The 20,112-nt window shown below is 41.2% G+C and overlaps 1 protein-coding gene across 2 annotated transcripts in view; it reads left to right on the top strand.

Annotated features, from left to right (window-relative positions):
* OGT (O-linked N-acetylglucosamine (GlcNAc) transferase) overlaps window positions 1–11,142 on the top strand; it is a 35,462-nt gene extending 24,320 nt beyond the window's left edge. For both annotated transcript variants that reach the window (XM_081221916.1, XM_081221915.1), the window contains exons 15-22: window positions 256–381; window positions 801–971; window positions 1,085–1,201; window positions 1,292–1,462; window positions 3,097–3,249; window positions 5,126–5,378; window positions 5,602–5,725; window positions 10,396–11,142. In XM_081221916.1, the coding sequence (XP_081078042.1) occupies window positions 256–381; window positions 801–971; window positions 1,085–1,201; window positions 1,292–1,462; window positions 3,097–3,249; window positions 5,126–5,378; window positions 5,602–5,725; window positions 10,396–10,570 (1,290 nt within the window). In that variant the 3' untranslated portion in view covers window positions 10,571–11,142. The remainder of the gene's footprint in view (window positions 1–255; window positions 382–800; window positions 972–1,084; window positions 1,202–1,291; window positions 1,463–3,096; window positions 3,250–5,125; window positions 5,379–5,601; window positions 5,726–10,395) is intronic.
* Window positions 11,143–20,112: the final 8,970 nt, after the last annotated feature.

The raw sequence follows: 20,112 nt of genomic DNA, 5'->3' as shown, positions 1-20,112 counted from the left end.
GCCACCAGGGAAGTCCCAAGCCTAGTTGTTCATACATTCAGTGTAGAGGTAAACTCTCCTTCCTCTGTATCCTGTTTGTGTAATGCTGTGGGCCCATTTTAATGGTACTTAACCATGTTTTTACCCCACGTTAATGTAATTTGTGTTGTTACCACTTTTGCATCTGGGAATTTGCATTCTGTTCAATGCCATTAAGACTAATTGAATCAGTCTTAGATTATACATAGTAAAAGTTCTTAATTTTTTATTCCATAGATTCCATGCAATGGAAAAGCAGCTGATCGCATCCATCAGGATGGTATACACATCCTTGTAAATATGAATGGTTATACCAAGGGTGCTCGAAATGAACTCTTTGCTCTCAGGCCAGCTCCTATTCAGGTAAAGGAAATAATGATAATTATTCACAGTGTTTATTGGGCTAAGAAGACAGTGATAGGTTTTTTCCCTCTTTGGTTAACTGTCCTTTGAAACAATAGGACAGACATGGTTGACTTATGAAAAAAAAAGTGTAGTTGTTGAAAATGAACAGGGACCAAGAATTTTGAGTGAGAACACAGTGCCCACAGGAACATGTATGTGGAGACGTGCAATTCATAGTTGGATGTAAACAGTTGTTCTGTCTTGTAAATTGGAAAAACGGTTTAGCACTTAGAAGGTTAGTCTGAAATATTACTTGATTGCTCTTGGCTAAAGAAGTCCACCCTCCTTGGTTGGTTGTTTACTTATTTAATTTTAAACCATTTTGCTGAAGGTTCTTAGTCAGTTTTTGGTCTGATATATTTTTTTTTTTCTTTTAGGCAATGTGGCTGGGGTACCCTGGGACTAGTGGTGCGCTTTTCATGGATTATATCATCACTGATCAGGAAACTTCACCTGCTGAAGTTGCTGAGCAGTATTCTGAGAAACTGGCTTATATGCCCCATACTTTCTTTATTGGTGATCATGCTAATATGTTCCCTCACCTGAAGGTAGGTAGAAAAACAGTGCTATAGGGGAATTGCAAAGAACTGTAGTCATTTATTTCCTTGCTGCTGTCCCTGTGCATCCTAAAGGATATGTCTGAAACTTTTTTTTCAATTAGAAAAAAGCAGTCATCGATTTTAAGTCCAATGGGCACATTTATGACAATCGGATTGTGCTGAATGGCATCGACCTCAAAGCATTTCTTGATAGTCTACCAGATGTGAAAATTGTCAAGGTCAGAACCTGGTCAATACTGTCATTGAAATTAAGTTATCTGCATTTGGGATCTTTTCCCTAATGATGTATTTTGTGTAATTATTTTAAGATGAAATGTCCTGATGGAGGAGACAACGCAGACAGCAGTAATACAGCTCTTAATATGCCTGTCATTCCTATGAATACTATTGCAGAAGCAGTTATTGAAATGATTAACAGAGGACAAATTCAGATAACAATTAATGGATTCAGTATTAGCAATGGACTGGCAACTACCCAGGTGAGAAGAGAATAATAGAACATACTATCTACCACCAAGTATACATTTATCTTCTTTACATCTCATAACTCTAGGAGATAAGCATCATTACTTCTGTTTTATAGATGAGGAAATGAATTCAGTGGAAACTGGCATCTTATATAGGTTTGTTTGATTTTAAAAGTCTCTTGGATTCTGCCAGCAGGTTACTTAATGAGAGTCTTCTGTGTTAATACCTTGTTATTCCCCGCCTGTGGCTTTACTCTTATCAACGGTGAACTGTCTGTAGGCATCATACAGTGTCTTGCTTCTGTAACTCATCCTTTCCCCAGTTAAATCATACTCATCTTTAAGGCTTTCAGTTCAGACAGCTCCGCCAGGAATCTGTTTCTGTCCATATCCCTGACCTCTCCTTCCCTGCTCCACTGGTACCTGTATTCTCTGTTCTTGTAGTATTTGGGATATATCTTTACATCCAGCACAACACATTATAATTCCCTGGGTTTGTATGTATTCTCCACTGAATTGAATTACTTTAGGGTCCGTGTCTTAGCCACAATAATGAAGTACGTGCTGAGTAAATACTGGGTTGGCCAAGAAGTTCGTTCAGGTTTTTTGTAAGCTTGTATGAAAAATCCGAATGAACTTTTTGGCCAACCCAATATTGTATATTGCATACTTGAATAAGTGAATATGTAGCTCTGTCAAGAGATCATAAGGCAAGGATCTCTGACCTCTTTAGGAGTTAACAGTTTTAGTGGTATAGCAGTTGATACAAAGAATGCTTGAAATGAATTAAGGTAAAGGAATTAATTGCCGGTAATGTGTATTGGGCCTGAACTGTCCTTTGAAACAATAGGGCAGACATGCTTGACTTAAGGAAAAATATACTTCTTGAAGTGCACAGGTACAAAGAATTTTGAGTGTAGAACAACACAATGCCCATAATGTATGAGATGTCCATCACACCTGGAATAGTTACATAACAAGAGTACCCAGATGTGTGGGAATTGCAAGATAAGACTGTAATTGTATATGTAGATGCTCAGAAACAGTGCTGAACAATGTGAGGAGAGGCAGTCTTAGTAGAGATTTTTCAGTAATTTAAGCTTAGTCTTGAAAGGTGGGTGTGATTTAGAAAAGGATATTTCGTACATGGAGAAAAGAGTAAGCAAAAGCTTGCTGTTGGACTAATAGGGTTTTGAAGAGAACTTTTTGGCTAGAGTGAGATGTTTCATAGTGCAGTCCCCCCCAAATTAAGATAATGCTCTAACTTTTTTCCTTTAACTTAATGTGTCATTAATATATTCTCATTATAGTTCAGTGACATGACTTTTAATGGTTATACCACTTTGTATCATAAGGATTGTTTATTGATTGAAAAATAATCAGACTGGGGACTTCCCTAGTGGTCCAGTGGTTAAGACTCCGTGCTCCCAATGCAGGGGACCTGGGTTCGATCCCTGGTCAGGGAACTAGATCCCGCATGCCGCAACTGAAGACCCTCTATACTGCAATGGTGCAACGAAGATCCTGCGTGCCGCAACTAAGACCTGAAGCAGCCAAATAAATAAATAAACAAATATTGAAAAGAAAAGAAAAATATCGGACCATGTTTACTTTACATATAATCATATATTTTTTTCTTGTTCTAGATCAACAATAAGGCTGCCACTGGAGAGGAGGTTCCCCGTACCATTATTGTAACCACACGTTCTCAGTACGGGTTACCAGAAGATGCCATTGTGTACTGTAACTTTAATCAGTTATATAAAATTGACCCATCTACTTTGCAGATGTGGGCAAATGTGAGTGTGTGTAGATTCATTATTAATGTCTAGAGATTCTAGTAAAGATTCTGTATATAGGTCGTCTTGCTGAGGCTGCCCCCCATCCTCCCATTCAGGAGCTATTGTGCTAGATTATTGCGATAATCTTCAAAAGAGCTGTAGATTTCAGCAATTTTTGATTTGTCCTTCAAGTGTCTAAATATCATATTATGAACTTTTAAAATTTATGTGTTCAAATGCAGGGATCAGCAAACTTTTTCTTAAAAGGCCAGGTGGTAAATATTTTTGGTTTTGCAGTCCATCCTCTCTGTCACACCTACTCAATCCTGCCACTGTAGCAACGCCATACTCATTATATAAATGAATGAGTGTAGGTATGTTCCAATAAGTTTTTATTTACAAAAACAGGCAATATGCCAGATTTGGCTCATAGGCTATAGTTTGCCAACCCATGGTCTAAGCTGATAGCAAAGCTGTTACGTATACTCATCCACATTTTACATCATTCTTGCAATATTGTAGAGTTAGAACCAGGAAGGAATTGACTTATGGCATTACTTCTCAGTTATTTCATCATACCAGTTTGCATAAGCAGGACCTCTGAAGGTTCTAAACTTTGCTATCCATATCTGCCTCTTTTCCCATAGAGCTAAAATGGAGATAATTCTTGGTTGACTTTTTTTCTGATTAATATCTGGGTTTTTTGGTCTGTTTTCTTTTTTTAAAGGAGGAGGGAGGGTGGAGAAGAGGAAGCAGATGAGTACAGGTTTACTATCCCTGAATCTTCACTTCCCCATTTCAAAAAACCTGAAAACCAAAAGCATCTTCATAAGTTTGTGGTAAATTTATTTGGTTGGCAGCCACACTGCCTGAACTGATGTTAGGCTATTTATGGTTCTTTATTTATTCCATTAGTATGAATATTCCTACATCTTGATTCAGAGATACTAATGTGTTGGTTTGCAGGGAGTTGCCGCTGAGAGTGTTAGGTAATTTATATATACTGTACTACTTTTTAAAAATATGAAATATTCTAAATTCTGAAATCCATCTGTTCTCACGGCTTTCAGAGACGGGATGGTGAACTTGTATGATACATTGAGTAGATGTAGGTCTAAATCGGGTAGGCAAACTATGGCCGATGAGCCAAACCCAGTCCACTGCTTGTTTTTTTTTTTTTTTTTTTTTTATTTTGGCAGTGTGGCATGCGGAATCTTAGTTCCCTGACCAGGGATCGAACCTGAGCCCCCTGCAGTGGAAGCACGGAGTCCTAACCACTGGACCACCAGGGAAGTCCCAGCTGCTTGTTTTTGTAAATAAAATTTTACTGACACACAGCCATGCCTACTTACTTATATATTGTCTATGGCTACTTTCCAGTGACAAGGGCAGAATTGAATAGTTTTGACACAGTCCATGTTGGCATCAAAGGCAAAAGTATTTGCTCTCTGGTCCTTTACAGAAAATGTCTGCTGACCCCTGATCTAGATTAGGCAAATAAAGTTTGGCAAGTGTGAACTAACTTTATTTGTTGTACCATGGTGGGGGATTTATAATTTGAAATGGAAAATTCCTATCATGGACAAAAACCACTCCTAGTATCAATTCCCACAGGACATAGCTGCCTCAGATTTTGCCAATTAGTAACTTGTTTTGTGTCTTCTTGCATCAATCTCCTCTTTCTTTGAACTGTCTTTGGGGACAGCTAAGCAGAACAGGAACCTATAATTCAGTCGATCTAATTCATCTATGTGAAAGAAAGACTTAAGTGCACGGTAGACTGCTATCTGGGTGAAAAGAATAGAGTATGGTAGAATTACTAGAAATTTATGGGAACCTTTCTTGAGAAGGGCAGAGCTGCTATTAATACTTGCTCTTGTTTTCCCTATTTTAGATTCTAAAGCGTGTTCCCAATAGTGTACTGTGGCTGTTGCGTTTTCCAGCAGTAGGAGAACCTAATATTCAACAGTACGCACAAAATATGGGCCTTCCCCAGAACCGTATCATTTTTTCACCTGTTGCTCCTAAAGAGGAACATGTTCGGAGAGGCCAGCTGGCTGATGTCTGCTTGGACACTCCACTCTGTAATGGACACACCACAGGGATGGATGTCCTTTGGGCAGGGACACCCATGGTGACTATGCCAGGTGAGTTGCTTCCTTGTTCTTTTTAAAATCTCCTTGGGAGAGACACTTCCAGGTGAAATCATATGTACTAGAAGCAACATTTAGGGCAAGATGATAGAAAATGAGACTTGTTCAAGTCTGAACACTCTTCATCTGCATCGTGTGGATATTTAACATAAATAACATTAATAACTGTGTGCTATTTGCATTCTCAGATGTGCAGTTGTTATCTTTCTTATTGCAGGAGAGACTCTTGCTTCCCGAGTTGCAGCTTCCCAGCTCACTTGTTTAGGCTGTCTTGAGCTTATTGCTAAAAATAGACAAGAATATGAAGACATAGCTGTGAAACTGGGAACTGATCTAGAATAGTAAGTAAACTTTTCCATGAACAAATTATATGGTGAGGTGAAGGAAACAAGAAAAATTTAGACAGAATATAGGTGTTATGAAGTGAAATCATAAAATAAGGGTAACATAAAATAAATGAATTAGTTGTATGCTCTCTGGATGGGAGAAGGACTTTTTATTATTTTATTTTTTAATTTAATTTAATTTGTTATTTATTTTTATGGCCGTGCCATGCGGCATGCGGGATCTTACTTCCTCGGCCAGGGATTGAACCTGTGCTTCCTGCAGTGGAAGCATGGAGTCTTAACCACTGGACCACCAGGGGAGTCGTGAGAAGAATTTTTTAAACTTTCATAAATGAAGTGATCATTAGGTTTCACTATGTAAAGAGTAAATGGCTGAATAAAAGTAAGTCAAGAGAATTAAAAGATGTAAACTAGCTATACTTCAATAAAAAAAGAAAATTAAAAGGCAAACAAGAGGGAAAAAAATCTGTTCCTTAATGTCAAATATTAATAGCCTGGCTATATAAAGACTGAAGAATATTTACATTTTAAATCCCTTAATAGGAAAGTAAGCAAAGAAATGACAACTGACTAAAGTAGAAATACAAATGGTTAACAAGAAAGTTTCAACCTCTGTAGTAGAAATAAATATTTATTTTTTAATTTATTGGCCTTGCCACCTGCCTTGTGGGATTTTAGTTCCCTGATCAGGGATTGAACCCACACCCACGGCAGTGAAAGTGTGGAGTCCTAACCACTGGACCACCAGGGAATTCCCTAGTAGAAATAAATTAAAATAACATTGAGGTATACCCATTATTTAACTATAAAATAAAAGATTTTTAATATGATACCAGTGATGAGGGAGCATTGAGGTGCTGACCTTTTCATACATTGGTGAGTAAATTGGTAGTCTTTTCAGAGCCCTAAAAAAAAAAAAAAAAGACCTTTGACCCTAAGAATATCCTTGTACTAATAATTGGGCACGACTTAAATGCCCCTAAATGGGTGGGAATTAGATGATGCTTAGATAAATGATGCTTTATCCATACAATAAAATAGTGTTTATCTCTTAAATGAGATTTTTCTTTGGGTATTACGTGTGATTTTTTTCTTTGTGTTTTCTGACAAGTAGCATATTATGTAGAAGTTTAAAGAAGCACCCTCTTTGAGTCAGACTTCCTGGGTTTGAATCCAGGCTCTCTCACAAGCTTTGTGACTTTGGACAAGTTAGTTTCTATGTGCCTTGGTTTTTCCATCTGCAAAAGGGGGATGAATGATAGTACCTACCTTGCAGAGATGTGAGGATTAAAAAAAACTGTTCCCGGTCAGAATGGCCATCATCAAAAAATCTACAAACAGTAAATGCTGGAGAGGGTGTGGATAAAAGGGAACCCTCTTGCACTGTTGGTGGGAATGTAAATTGTTACAGCCACTATGGAGAACAGTATGGTGGTTCCTTAGAAAACTAAAAATAGAACTACCATATGACCCAGCAATCCCACTCCTGGGCATATACCCTGAGAAAACCATAATTCAAAAAGAGACATGTACCACAGTGTTCACTGCAGCTCTATGTACAATAGCCAGGACATGGAAGCAACCTAAGTGTCCATTGACAGATGAATGGGTAAGGAAAATGTGGCACATATATACAATGGAATATTACTCAGCCATGAAAAGAAACAAAATTGAGTTATTTGTAGTGAGGTGGATGGACCTAGAGACTGTCATACAGAGTGAAGTCAGAAAGAGAAAGACAAATACCGTATGCTAACACACATATGGAATCTAAAAAAAAAAAAAAAAAACGTTCTGAAGAACCTAGCGGACAGGACAGGAATAAAGATGCAGACGTAGAGAGTGGACTTGAGGACGTGGGGAGGGGGAAGGAAGGGTAAGCTGGGACGAAGTGAGAGAGTATCATTGACATAGATACACTACCAAATGTAAGATAGATAGCTAGTGGGAAGCAGCCGCATAGCACAGGGGGAGATCAGCTCGATGCTTCGTGACCACCTAGAAGGGTGGGATAGGGAGGGTGGGAGGGAAACGCAAGAGGGAGGGGATATGGGGATATATGTATACATATAGCTGATTCACTTTGTTATACAGCAGAAACTAACACAACATTGTAAAGCAATTATACTCCAATAAAGATGTTTAAAAACAGAAAAGAAGTGTTCCACGTGAAGCACTTAACAACAGTTCTTGGTACATAGTAAGCATTCAACAGATGTATGTTAAGCATTTATTTATCATTTTCATAATTTTCTCCCCTGAACATCATATACAGCTAAGGAAAACTAGTGAAAACTTTGAGCCCAGGCATTAAAAAATTAAGATTCATGTCCATCATCCCAGAGATAACTACAATAAATAATTTAGTGTATTTTCTTTTTGGAACTTAGTTGATTTCATACAATACTTTTCCCCAACATTTTGTTATGAAAATTCAATTTTATAATAAACACTTATATACCTACCACCTAGCTTCTGCCACTGATAATTTTACTGTACTTTTATTACATTTATTCCATCTGTTTATTCCTATATCCATTTAGACATCCATCTTATTTGAAGTAAATTGCAGATATCAGTATTCTTCTCCCTAAATACTTCACAGTGGCCATCATTAACTAGAGTTTAATACTTGTTTCTTTTGAGGCAGAATTTATATACAGTGTATACACAAATCTTTTTTTAAATTAATTTAATTTTACTTTTTTAGTTGAAGTATAGTTGATTTACAGTGTTGCTTCTGGTGTACAGCAAAGTTGATTCAGTTATATATATATATATTATATACACACGTATATTCTTTTTCATATTCTATTCCATTATGGTTTATTATAGGATATTGAATATAGTTCTCTGTGCTGTACAGTAGGACCTTGTTGTTTACTTTATCTACAGTAGTTTGTACCTGCTAGTCCCAAATTGGAATACACAAATCTTAAGTGAGTTTTGAGAAATACCTTTATAACCCAGGCTTCCAACAGCATGTATAACATTACCATCACTCCAGAAAGTTCCTTCACACCCCTTCTCAGTTGGTCCTCCTCACCAACCCTCAGAGACAACCACTGTTCTGAATTTTTTTTCCACCATAATTTATTTAGTCTTGCCTTTCTAGAACCTTATACAAATAGAATCATACAGCATGTACTCTGAAGGCTTCTTTCACTCAGGATAATGTTTTGAGATTCATCCATGTTGTTGGCTCGTATCAGTAGTTCATTCCCTTTTATTGCTGAGTAGTATTTCAGTGTATGGATGCACCACAGTTTAACCATTCTATTGACGTACAGAACTTTATTTATTTATTTATTTTAGAATTTATTTTATTTATTTTTGGCCACTTTGGGTCTTCATTGCTGTGCGCGGGCTTTCTCTAGTTGCGGCGAGCGGGGGCTCCTCTTCGTTGTGGTGCGTGGGCTCCTCACTGCGGTGGCTTCTCTTGTGGAGCACGGGCTCTAGGTGCACAGGCTTCGGTAGTTGTGGCACATGGGCTCAGTAGTTGTGGCTTGTAGGCTTTTGAGCGCAGGCTCAGTAGTTGTGGCGCACGGGCTTAGTTGCTCCACGGCATGTGGGATGTTCCTGGACCAGGGCTCGAACCTGTGTCCCCTGCATTGGCAGGCGGATTCTTAACCACTGCACCACCAGGGAAGCCGACATAGAGAACTTTAAAAATAACACAAAGGTATTTTTATTTGGAAGATAACATTAATATGGTCATGGTTGGGTTGAGGCCAACAGATATGCATAGCTGTTTTACTAGTTCTGGCACACAAAAAAATATTAAAACAACCTTTTTATTAATTGTTTTTAAAAATGCACAAGAGTATTCCAGCTTCTGGTTCTAAAGTAATAACTCTCTCTGTATAAGAATAGTCTCATGACAAATGATATATTCACAACAGGAGGAGAGAGAGAATTCTATCCTCTTTCCCCAGAAGAATTGATTGCTTTTTTTTTTTCCTGTTTCCGAACAGAGCCATAGTCTTGGTGATATTAGGAACACTTTTTTTTATATCTAAATAAACAACTCAGTTCATGTACAAGGGGAAAATTAAAGCAGTAGACGTACTGCATTTTTTCCCCTTGAGTGTTTTCCTATTTCATTAAAACATTCATAAAACGAATGCTTCCATCTTATGTTTGTGCCTTAGCTATTGTAAATGATGCTTCAGTGAACATCTTTGCATGGTCAGGTATGTCTGCATCTCTGATTATTTCTGTTGAATAGATTTAAAAGTGTTATTGATAGGTCATAGGGTTATGAACATTTATGGTTCTAATAGACACATTGCTAAGTTGCATATTAAAAGGGTAAACAGTTTATGTTCTAACCAGTAGTACGTAGGAAGAGACGTGTCGTTGCTAAGTCTTATTTTTATTTTAAAGGTAGAAATAAGATGAAGTGGAGAAAGCATGGTGTCTCTTGGTTATGATTATTTAGGAAAGAACAGTTTTTTCAGGGGACGTGGAGGTGAACTCCATTATAAGTGTTTAACATTATGTTAGCTGTGCCCTTTCACTTTTTTAGCATTGAGGTAAGGGAGGGCCAATCAGAAGAGAAAGTTTGGTTATATAATTTACCATAAAGGTGTCTAGGTGTTTATGGGGGCTAGTTCTGAGTTTCTGCTCTGATTTGTAAACTTGGATCTCTTTTTATTATTCAGCCTGAAGAAAATTCGTGGCAAAGTCTGGAAGCAGAGAATATCTAGCCCTCTGTTCAACACCAAACAATACACAATGGAACTAGAGCGGCTCTATCTACAGATGTGGGAGCATTATGCAGCTGGCAACAAACCTGATCACATGATTAAGCCTGTTGAAGTCACTGAGTCGGCCTAAATAATGACTGTGTGCACAGGAGAATTACCCCTGTACCTGAGCCTCAACCTTCTGGGGGAAAGGGAACTACTTTTTACTTATCTGTACAATATCATGTTGCAGATGGGTGACAGACAATGATAAGAAATAGCACAGCCAGACTTGCTTCCTGCATGATCATGATAGGGAGAGACACAAGAGATGGGAAACTGCTGTTCCACAAGGAGTCTCCATAGAATTTTGCAGCAGCCGGGTGTTGCATAAGTCTGGAAGGTCTGATCTCCCTTGGTCTTCCATGGGATGGATGGTTAGTGTGGAAGGGAGATAGAGATTGCCCAGCCGTTTTGTGATTATCATGGATTGATTGAGTCTTCTGAATTAATTATTTTTTCTTTATATTTTGGGTATTGGAGCTTCTAAAAATGTTTGGTTTCAGGTATTTTTATTCATGTGAAGTATATATGATTCTCTTGAGATAAGGTTTTAAGCTAAAATATTCCTTGTTTTAGTTTCTGAACTCTACAGATAAATGGGGACTTTGCTGGTGTAGTCTTTTTATAGGTTTTATAAACCACTTGAGCCTATATCAGTCATTTTAGTGTCTGGCATAATGTTTGGAACTCTCAGTGCTTTGTTGGTTTGTAGATGATGGCTTCAATTCTTTTTCTGGTCCGTTTCCTTCTTCCCTTCCCCCCACTTTAGAAATTCTCCTGTAACTTGGCTAACAAAAAACCAAGTCTGATTCAAAACCTCCCAGAGTGTTTCTCTTAAACACATCATCTGGTGCCAAATGAAGATTCTTAGGAGTGATCATTAATTATGAAGGGCACAGTTGTGGTACTGTCACTGATGATAATAATAATAGATTTTTGGCCTAGAGTTTTGACCTATTTCACCAGTGTTTTACTGTTGACTGCCCCTCTATGCTGCTTCCAAAAATGATAGTGTGTGATAAGATTTTTACTTTCATTTCTAAAGTTTGCTTTTTTTTTAAGTGAGTCCTGTTCTTCCTTTTTCTTTCAGCAGAAATGAAATCCCAGGTAAGTATAAGTATTCAAATATTTGATCAGTAAGTCACAGTTATCTCCAGTACATTAAATAACTTTCATCAAAAAACATGTTATAGGTAAAAAGCTCTGAAGGACCAGCTATGTATATGATAATTATGTTTCAGACCTTCTAGGGTATTATATATAATAACTTGTCTTCTGGACGTGGTCTTGAAGTCTTTATGGATTCAGCCTCAGTAGTAGCGAACTGCACTGCTACTTGGTTTGGAGTACAAATTAGACTTTAGCCCTCCTGGAGGTTGAGTTTTTGGTATTGAAAACCATAGGAATGAAATCATTGTATTTCAACAAAGGATCGAGAGCTTGAGGCTTAAACAAGCCAACATATGAATATATGTTTTTGTCTTGCTGTACTGCACATATGCTGTCTAGTAACAGATATTTTGTCTGCTAGTAGTGTTCTAGATTATGTCTTTCCAAAGCGCTGAGGCAGTGCACCTATTCTGTAGTTGCAGCTGATGCCTGAATGTATCCTAGCTGACAAATTGATTAATAAGAACTTGAATTTCTGAAAGATTTGTACTGTTAACCAAAATCTGAGCAAGGAGTCTCAAATGTAATTCTTAGCCAGAATTACATGTTAATGAACCATTTAACAGTGTAAATCAAGGAACATCAGTGTAGGGATTTCTTTTAATTTATTTTTTACCTGCTTGAAATATCAGTTAAAGGTTGCCAGCTTGGTTGCAGATGAACAGACGTTTGAAGTTCACCAAACTACTTAATGTGGAATAGGATAATAGACTTTCAACGCCCTCAAGGCTGTGACCTTGCAGCCATTTTACATAGCACATCATCCTCCTATAGGGATGAACCTTTCCCTGGCCCGAAAAGTAGCCGCTCTGGTTGAAGCTTTGCTTATTGTAACAGGCTTTTGTTTCCAGGTAACATGTCTGTGGAAGACTTAATTCTGAATAGAGTTATAGATATTACTGGAAACTAATTGTTTTTTCTATTATACTCTGCTTTATCAAAAAAGTAAAACATTTAAATTGTGCTACAGAAATTCAGATGTTGTCTTGCAATCTTTAAACAATAAATGAATGATTTGCCCTTAATATGGCTGATGTATTTTGTGTTCTGTTAAATTGAGCACTGGATGGAATAATAGGGTCCTCCAGTGATGAAATCTATATTTGAACAGCTCCAAACAACAAAAGGACCAGATTTCCCTACAGTGCAGCTATGATAGTAAGAATTATTTTGTTTTCTCAGCCAAGTGTGGTGGAGCATGGGTCAGGTTGGTGTATGATCCATTAAGACTTAACAAAGCCTGAGACTCCCAGCACACGCATTTGTGTTTGTTCCTGTTCAGCTTATAACCATTCTGGCTTCTTCATCTACCCTTGTAGTCTCATTCTTTTATGTGGACTATTCCTTCCCACTCTGTATGGTGATTGAACTCAACCACCAGTATGAGGGAGGAGGATATCCATGCATCAGGGACCAGAACAGGCTGTTTAGCTGCCTGTTTTCTCAGAGATATAACCAATTTTTTTCAATAAAATGTTAGGTAATTTACCTCCCAAGTTCTGTGGATTGAGACCCTCAAAGCCCTAATGTGGGTTAGTGTTTGTTTCTTGGAAGATGGGGCAAGAAAGATGTCCAGTAGATTAGTCATAAGTTCTTTTTTTCCTAATATCTGTTTGTTTATTTGACTGCATCGGGGCTTAGTTGTGGCATGTGGGGTCTTTTCCTTGTGGCGCACAGGGTCTTTTCGTTGTGGCGCACGGGCTTCTCTAGTTGTGGCGTGCGGGCTCTAGAGTGCGTGGGCTCAGTAGTTGCGGCGTGCAGGTTTAGTTGCCCCACGACATGTGGGATCTTAGTTCCCCTTACCAGGGATTGAACATGTGTCCTCTGCACTGGAAGGTGGATTCTTAACCACTGGACCACCAGGGAAGTCCCCATAATTAAGTTCTTACCCCCACCCTCTTCTACCTATTAGGAATCTGCATCAGTTATTTCCAGTCTACTTCAGCTCCTCCTGCCTTCAGTCTAAAGGAGTTGCTTCTGCACCTTGAATAAACTTGTGTAACTTACCATTTGATTCCAATCCTAAACCCACTCTTTACTTGAAGCACATGCCTCTTAATATTAACTACAGCTAATGTTCAGATTCTTTGCCCAAACCTCTGAGGCACAGTTATGTAAGCCCCATTTTTATGGAATAGGCTTGTAGAGGTAAATTTGCAAGTTTGTTGTAAGTGATAAGGTTATAATGATAAGCCCTTCTTATCCCATTCCCTATCAACTCAGAAAGTACCTTTTTTTTTTTTTTTTTTTTGCAGTACTCGGGCCTCTCACTGCTGTGGCCTCTCCCGTTGAGGAGCACAAGCTCCGGACGCGCAGGCTCAGCGGCCATGGCTCACGGGCCCAGCCGCTCCGCGGCATGTGGGATCCTCCCGGACCGGGACACGAACCCATGTCCCCTGCATCGGCAGGTGGACTCTCAACCACTGCGCCACAGGGAAGCCCCAGAAAGGACCTTTTTATATGTAGGCAGTTTGGTGCTTAAGATTAACTAGTGCTGCTGGAATTTGCATTCTAGCTCCCTGCCACTTTTTAGCCATGTGATCTCTGTAAAATGAGTGCTAACACTGCCTACTTTTTAAAAGTGTCGTAAGGATTAAATCCATATAAAAACACTTGGAACAGAGCCTAGCATGAAATAAGCTCAATGTCATTAATGTTTTTAAATGCAGGGACGTTTTATATGTATTCTGTTGGCCAAATGCTTAAATTATGAGATGTATGGGTTTTTGCCAGAGAAACGGGCACAATCTAGAAAGGCTTTGCTGCCCCCGTTTGTTATTCTTGGTGTGTCGGGAGTGAGTGCCAGAAAGCTTCAAGAAACTAATTTCTCTTTATCTCCGGAGTTCGGAGGGGTCTGGAAGCAAACATCATAGTTCAGTGTTGCCTGGCACTTTTGGGTTGCTGCCTCACTCTTATCAAGGGGTCTGACCGCTCCCCCCACCCCCCTCCCGCACCTCCGCTTTGTTTGGAGGGAGGCTAAGGGACTAGTTGGGCAAATCAAGCAAGGAATGGGGCTCGCTTATCCAAGTCCTCACAAGGATGAAACTTTGTTCGGGAGGATTCGACTCGGTTCTTCCCTGTCGCCCCCAAAATTAATTTAGGGATCACCAAACTACAGAAATGGGCTTGTACCCTGTGTGTGAAATGGTACGTTCTGGTAAAATTAGCGATACCTCGTGGAAGTGGTAACCTTGATTCCGGAAGCACTATAACTGGGTGCCAAGTTTGAGTTCATAGCTGCGAAATTGCCTAGTTACTGCACTGTGATAGGTGGGTACAGAGAAGGCAGGAATACGTCAGTTCCGCTGAGCCTGGGCTCTATAAAAATGGCATGTTTCATAGTTGCTCGGTACCTTGCACACCTTCCACTCCCGGTCATAGGAGAGTGGCGGTGATTCGATCGGGCCAGAGGCCTCAGAAGCAGGTAGGTGAAGGGAGAGTACCGAAGCGGAAACAATCTTCACGCTCGTCCTAGTTGAGCTGACAAAGTCAGGACCACCGTAAGCCCTGGATACTCTGTCCGTGAGCCTTGAGACTGAGATTTTGGCAAAATATTTTGCCCGTTTCCACTTAAAGCTTTTGGAAGGAGGAGTTTTTGTGTGTGTGTTAGTGATATTAACTCCGCTAAAGCAAAGATGGGGGATGGGGGGCAGAGATACCAGTTGGTGCATTAGGGAGTAGAGGCCTGGGAGGTGGCGTACAGTTGTAGGGGGCACTCTAGGCCTGAGTGGTGGAAGGCCAGCAGGCTGATAGAGGTTGGAGTAACGTGTGGAAGTAGGGGCAGGTGGAGGGTGGGTAGGGGTGTGCGTGGGGGGGGGTCGATGCCTGATCAGCTAGGGGCGAGAGACAGGCGTGGGAGCGGGGAGGGGAGGAGTCAAGGCCCAATTGGTGCAAGGCCAGCTGGGGGCGCTGGGAGGCGAGATGGGGGGATGGGTCTAGGACTGATGGTGCAAAACTGCCAGGAGGGGGGAGGGCTCCACGCCTGTTGGTGTAAGACTTCGTGGGGAGAGAAGGCGAGAGTGGTGGGGGTGGGGGTGGGGGTGGGGGGAGGGGAGGAGTCGAGACTTGATTGGTGCAAGGCTGGCTGGGGGCGCTGAGATGGAGGAGGAGTCTAGGCTTGATTGGTGCAAAGCTGGCAGGGGCGGGGTGGTGGGGCCCGGTGTTGGGGGCGGTGGAGAGGTGGAGGGGCCTTAGAGGGGAGGTGGAGAGGGTGGAGCTTCGAGGCGGCAGAGTATGATGGTAAGCGGAGGGTTTGGGGCCCAGCTGGGGCGGAAGGTGGAGGTGTGGGGGGAGGGTGACCTGATTCCCTGCGTGAGTAGGGGGATGGGGAGAGTGTGAGCTGGATTGAGGTGTGTGTCGGGGTGTGGCCTGGTCTGTGTAAGACGGGCTATGAGCAGGAGTAGGGAGGTGGTGGAGGGTACGGGGGTGGCGTGGGTGGGGGTGGGGGCGTGTGAAAGCCTGATGGAAGACTTCCTTGGGGCATGAGGCGGGAGTAGGGGGAATGAAGATGTGGGGACAGGGGAGGGCCGGTGGTGATGTAGGGGGTGGTGGGAATACATTTGGGGTCAGAAGAGCATTGGGCCGGGGATGGAGTAGTACATGCTAAAAGCCTTACAGTGGGAGAAAATTGATCTGGGGGCTGATAAATGAATGATTGTCCTCCCCGCACATCTCTATAACAGCTGGCGGTTGAGGTGGCTTAACATCAGGGGCCGCTGTGGGCTTTGGGCTTTCTAATGGATCAACGAAGAACCTTGGTGGGGCAAGGTGGAGAATGGTCAGCAATAAACAAATTTAAATACTTCTCATTTTATAGAGCAAAGTTTTGGCTTTAAGTTGGGGTGAAGAAGCTGCTCAAAGGTAAATGCAGAATGTAGAAACATCTAACTGGTTCTGGTTTCCTTTCAAACGTATATCCTTGTCCTGACTACAGACGTGGACATGTCCGAAAGAAAGGATGGGCGTTGGAAGATCCAGGATGATTATTGGTGAGATTTGAAAAATTCTCTTTTCTCTTAGTTTAGCCTTACTCTGTTGACAAAACGACTTTCTCAAAAAGTATATGTTTATGTCACTTAGAGTCTACAGAGTGTATAATTTGGTTAGGCATAAAATGAGAATTGTGAAAAGAGAGCTTAGAATCATGGGAGTCCAGCTCTATCCAATGCATGAATCCTCTGTATAACAGCTCTTTTAGTGGCCAGGAGTGTACAACTTCATGAAGCAACACAATGCAGTGTTGAATATGTGTAATTTCTAGAAAGTTCTTCATTCTGGTGAATTTCAAATCTGTCCTTTTGTTACTGCCAGTGTTCGCAGTGCTGCCTTCTTGAGGTACACAGGTGAAGTATTTTACTTCTGGGATAGGTATTTTAGGATAGTTGCCTCATCTCCTCTAAGTCTTCATTCTCCCAGAACACTGCTCTATTTTCCTCCTTCACAGGTAAGATAAACATACAGATAAGTGTCTGGTATGGGAGTAGAGACCATAGAATAGAGAGTCTGGAAATAGACCCAAATACATATGAAAATTTAGTTCATGATGAAAAAAATGACATTTCAAGTCAGTGGGGAAAAGATGGACTCATTGACAAATAATTCGAAGATAATTGGTTGACCATTTGGAAAACAATAAGAATTGGATTCTTACCTCATCACTCCTTATACCAAAGTAAATTACACTTGGATAAATTTTTTTTTTTTTTTTTTGTGGTACGCGGGCCTCTCACTGTTGTGGCCTCTCCCGCTGCGGATTGCAGGCTCCGGATGCTCAGGCTCAGCGGCCATGGCTCACGGGCCCAGCCGCTCCGCAGCATGTGGGATCTTCCCGGACCGGGGCACAAACCCGTGTCCCCTGCATCGACAGGCGGACTCTCAACCACTGCGCCACCAGGGAAGCCCCTGGATAAAATATTTAAAAATAAAAAAATGAAACCATTAAAAATGCTAGAAAATATAGCTGGATTTTGTTTCCAGTAATTTTGGATTGGGGAAGGTCTTTCTAAATTTGATATCTAACAAAAGCATAAAAATGACAACAAACTGGAAAAATATTTTTATTACTTATGATAAAAGGCTATCTTCCTGGGCTTCCCTGGGCTACTCTTTGGTGCGGTGTGCGGGCTTCTCATTGAGGTGGCGTCTCTTGTTGCAGAGCACGGGCTCTAGGTGCGCAGGCTTCAGTAGTTGTAGCACATGGGCTCAGTAGTTGTGGCTCGCGGGCTCTAGAGCGCAGGCTCAGTAGTTGCGGTGCACAGGCTTAGTTGCTCTGCGGCATGTGGGATCTTCCCAGACTAGGGCTTGAACCCGTGTTCCCTGCATTGGCAGGCGGATTCTTAACCACTCTGCCACCAGGGAAGTCCCCTAATATGATTTCTTAGTCCTTTCATGATAGAGTGCTGGTTAAGCAACGAAGACCCAATGCAGCCAAAAACAAATAAATTTATTTTTAAAAAAACTAAAAAAAAATCAGTCTTGAAACACTTGTCTAGGGACTTGTATTCCTGGTCATAAATTTTACTTGAGAGGGTGTCTAAAATCTGCCTTCTTTTTGACCTCCTATTTCTTCCTTAGTGCTGTCTTCGGACCTTTTCACTTTTCCTGTTGGTTAGTAGCCAGCCTGGAATGCGATATTTTCTCTTTCGGGATTAGAGTGGGACTCTCTGTTGTGTAACTTTTTTTTTTCTTTGCGGTATGCGGGCCTCTCACTGTTGTGGCCTGTCCCGTTGCGGAGCACAGGCTCCGGACGCGCAGGCTCAGTGGCCATGACTCACGGGCCCAGCCGCTCTGCGGCATGTGGGATCTTCCCGGACTGGGGCACGAACCCGTGTCCCCTGCATCGGCAGGCAGACTCTCAACCACTGCGCCACCAGGGAAGCCCTGTTGTGTAACTTTTTGTGTCATGTTTCCAATCCCTGATTCCTTTTGCCTGACCTCTAAAAAAAAAAGTGTGTGTGCATGTAACACAAAAATATGTAAAAAGATAAATGAAGTATGAACCACGTTTTAGTTTATATATAGTGTGGTATATTGATAATAGGTTTCAAATAACCAAGGTCGTGTTTTGACCCATACCTAGGAAACCAAGAGTTTTCTTTCTTGATTAAAAAAAAAGGGACTTGAAGCCTACTACTGAATAAGTCCAGTGTACAGCAATCAATAAATGAATAGGAAACTTAATCAAGGGGGTGAGCCAGCATGTGTCTTGAAAGAATGTATATAAAAGGTATATAAGCAATCCAGTAATCAACCTCAAGGCCAAAATAAAAGTCCACAAGAAGTGGGTAAGGCTAACTTTTTATATGTAAAACCTTATAAATATTATGTAAAACCTTATGTGTATAAAACCATATAAATATATGTAAAGCCTTATAGCTATTATAAGGCTTTCTTCAGCACTTTGGTTTCCTCTGTTAGCTCAATTGTCACAGTAATTCTTGATAAGATTACCTATGGGTAGGTCCTACAACTGGAGCCTGGCTCCAGCGTGGAAGTGACGCTTATCGCAGTATGACTTTTCTGAGCTGAATCTTGAGTCCAGTCAAGATAGCTGACAATGTCCAGTCAGCTGCTACCTGGTGAGCTAAAGGACCCCCAGCTGCGGGCTTCCCTGGTGGCGCAGTGGTTAAGAATCTGCCTGCCAATGCAGGGGACACGGGTTCGATCCCTGATCCAGGAAGATCCCACATGCTGCGGAGCAACTAAGCCCGTGAGCCACAACTACTGAGCCCACGTGCCACAACTACTGAAGCCCGTGTGCCTAGAGCCCATGCTCCTCAACAAGAAAAGCCACCGCAATGAGAAGACTGCACACCGCAACGAAGAGTAGCCCCCGCTCGCCGTAACTAGAGGAAGCCCGCACGCAGCGACGAAGGCCCAACGCAGCCAAAAATAAAATAAATAAATTAAAAAAAAAAAGGATCCCCAGCTGCAATGTGTTTTGGTGTCACCTCAGATAGTACAGTTTTCCCTCAGTATCTGTGGGAGATTGGTTCCAGGACCCCTCTCGGATACCAAAATCCTGGATGCTCAAGTCTCTTATATAAAATGGTGTAGTAATTGCATATAACCTATGCACATCCTCCTGTATACTTTAAGTCATCTCTAGATGACTTATAATACCTAATACAATGGAAATGCTCCGTAAATAGTTGCCATCGCGCAGCAAATTTAAGTTTTGCTTTTTGGAACTTGCTGGCCGATTTTTTGTTTGTTTGTTTTCCTGAATGTTTTCCATCGGACGTTGATTGAATCAGCAAATATGGAACCCATGGATATGGAGGGCCGACCATACTGCCAAGCTACAACAACAGGCCAAGTAGCCTGCCGCCGGTGGGGGTAGGATGAGTACTTGGGCCTCTGGCAAATTGCGAGGCAGAGAAGCAAGCGGCCCAACATCAAGGTTCACTGCAGGGAGCAGGTGCAGCTTTGAAATCACGCTCTGTTTGCTCCCCAAGAAAT

Source organism: Mesoplodon bidens (genome assembly GCF_964165515.1).
Source record: "Mesoplodon bidens genome assembly, chromosome: X".
Lineage (NCBI taxonomy): Eukaryota > Metazoa > Chordata > Mammalia > Artiodactyla > Ziphiidae > Mesoplodon > Mesoplodon bidens.
Note: the sequence above shows the minus strand (reverse complement) of the source record. Positions and strands in the feature narration are given on the sequence as shown.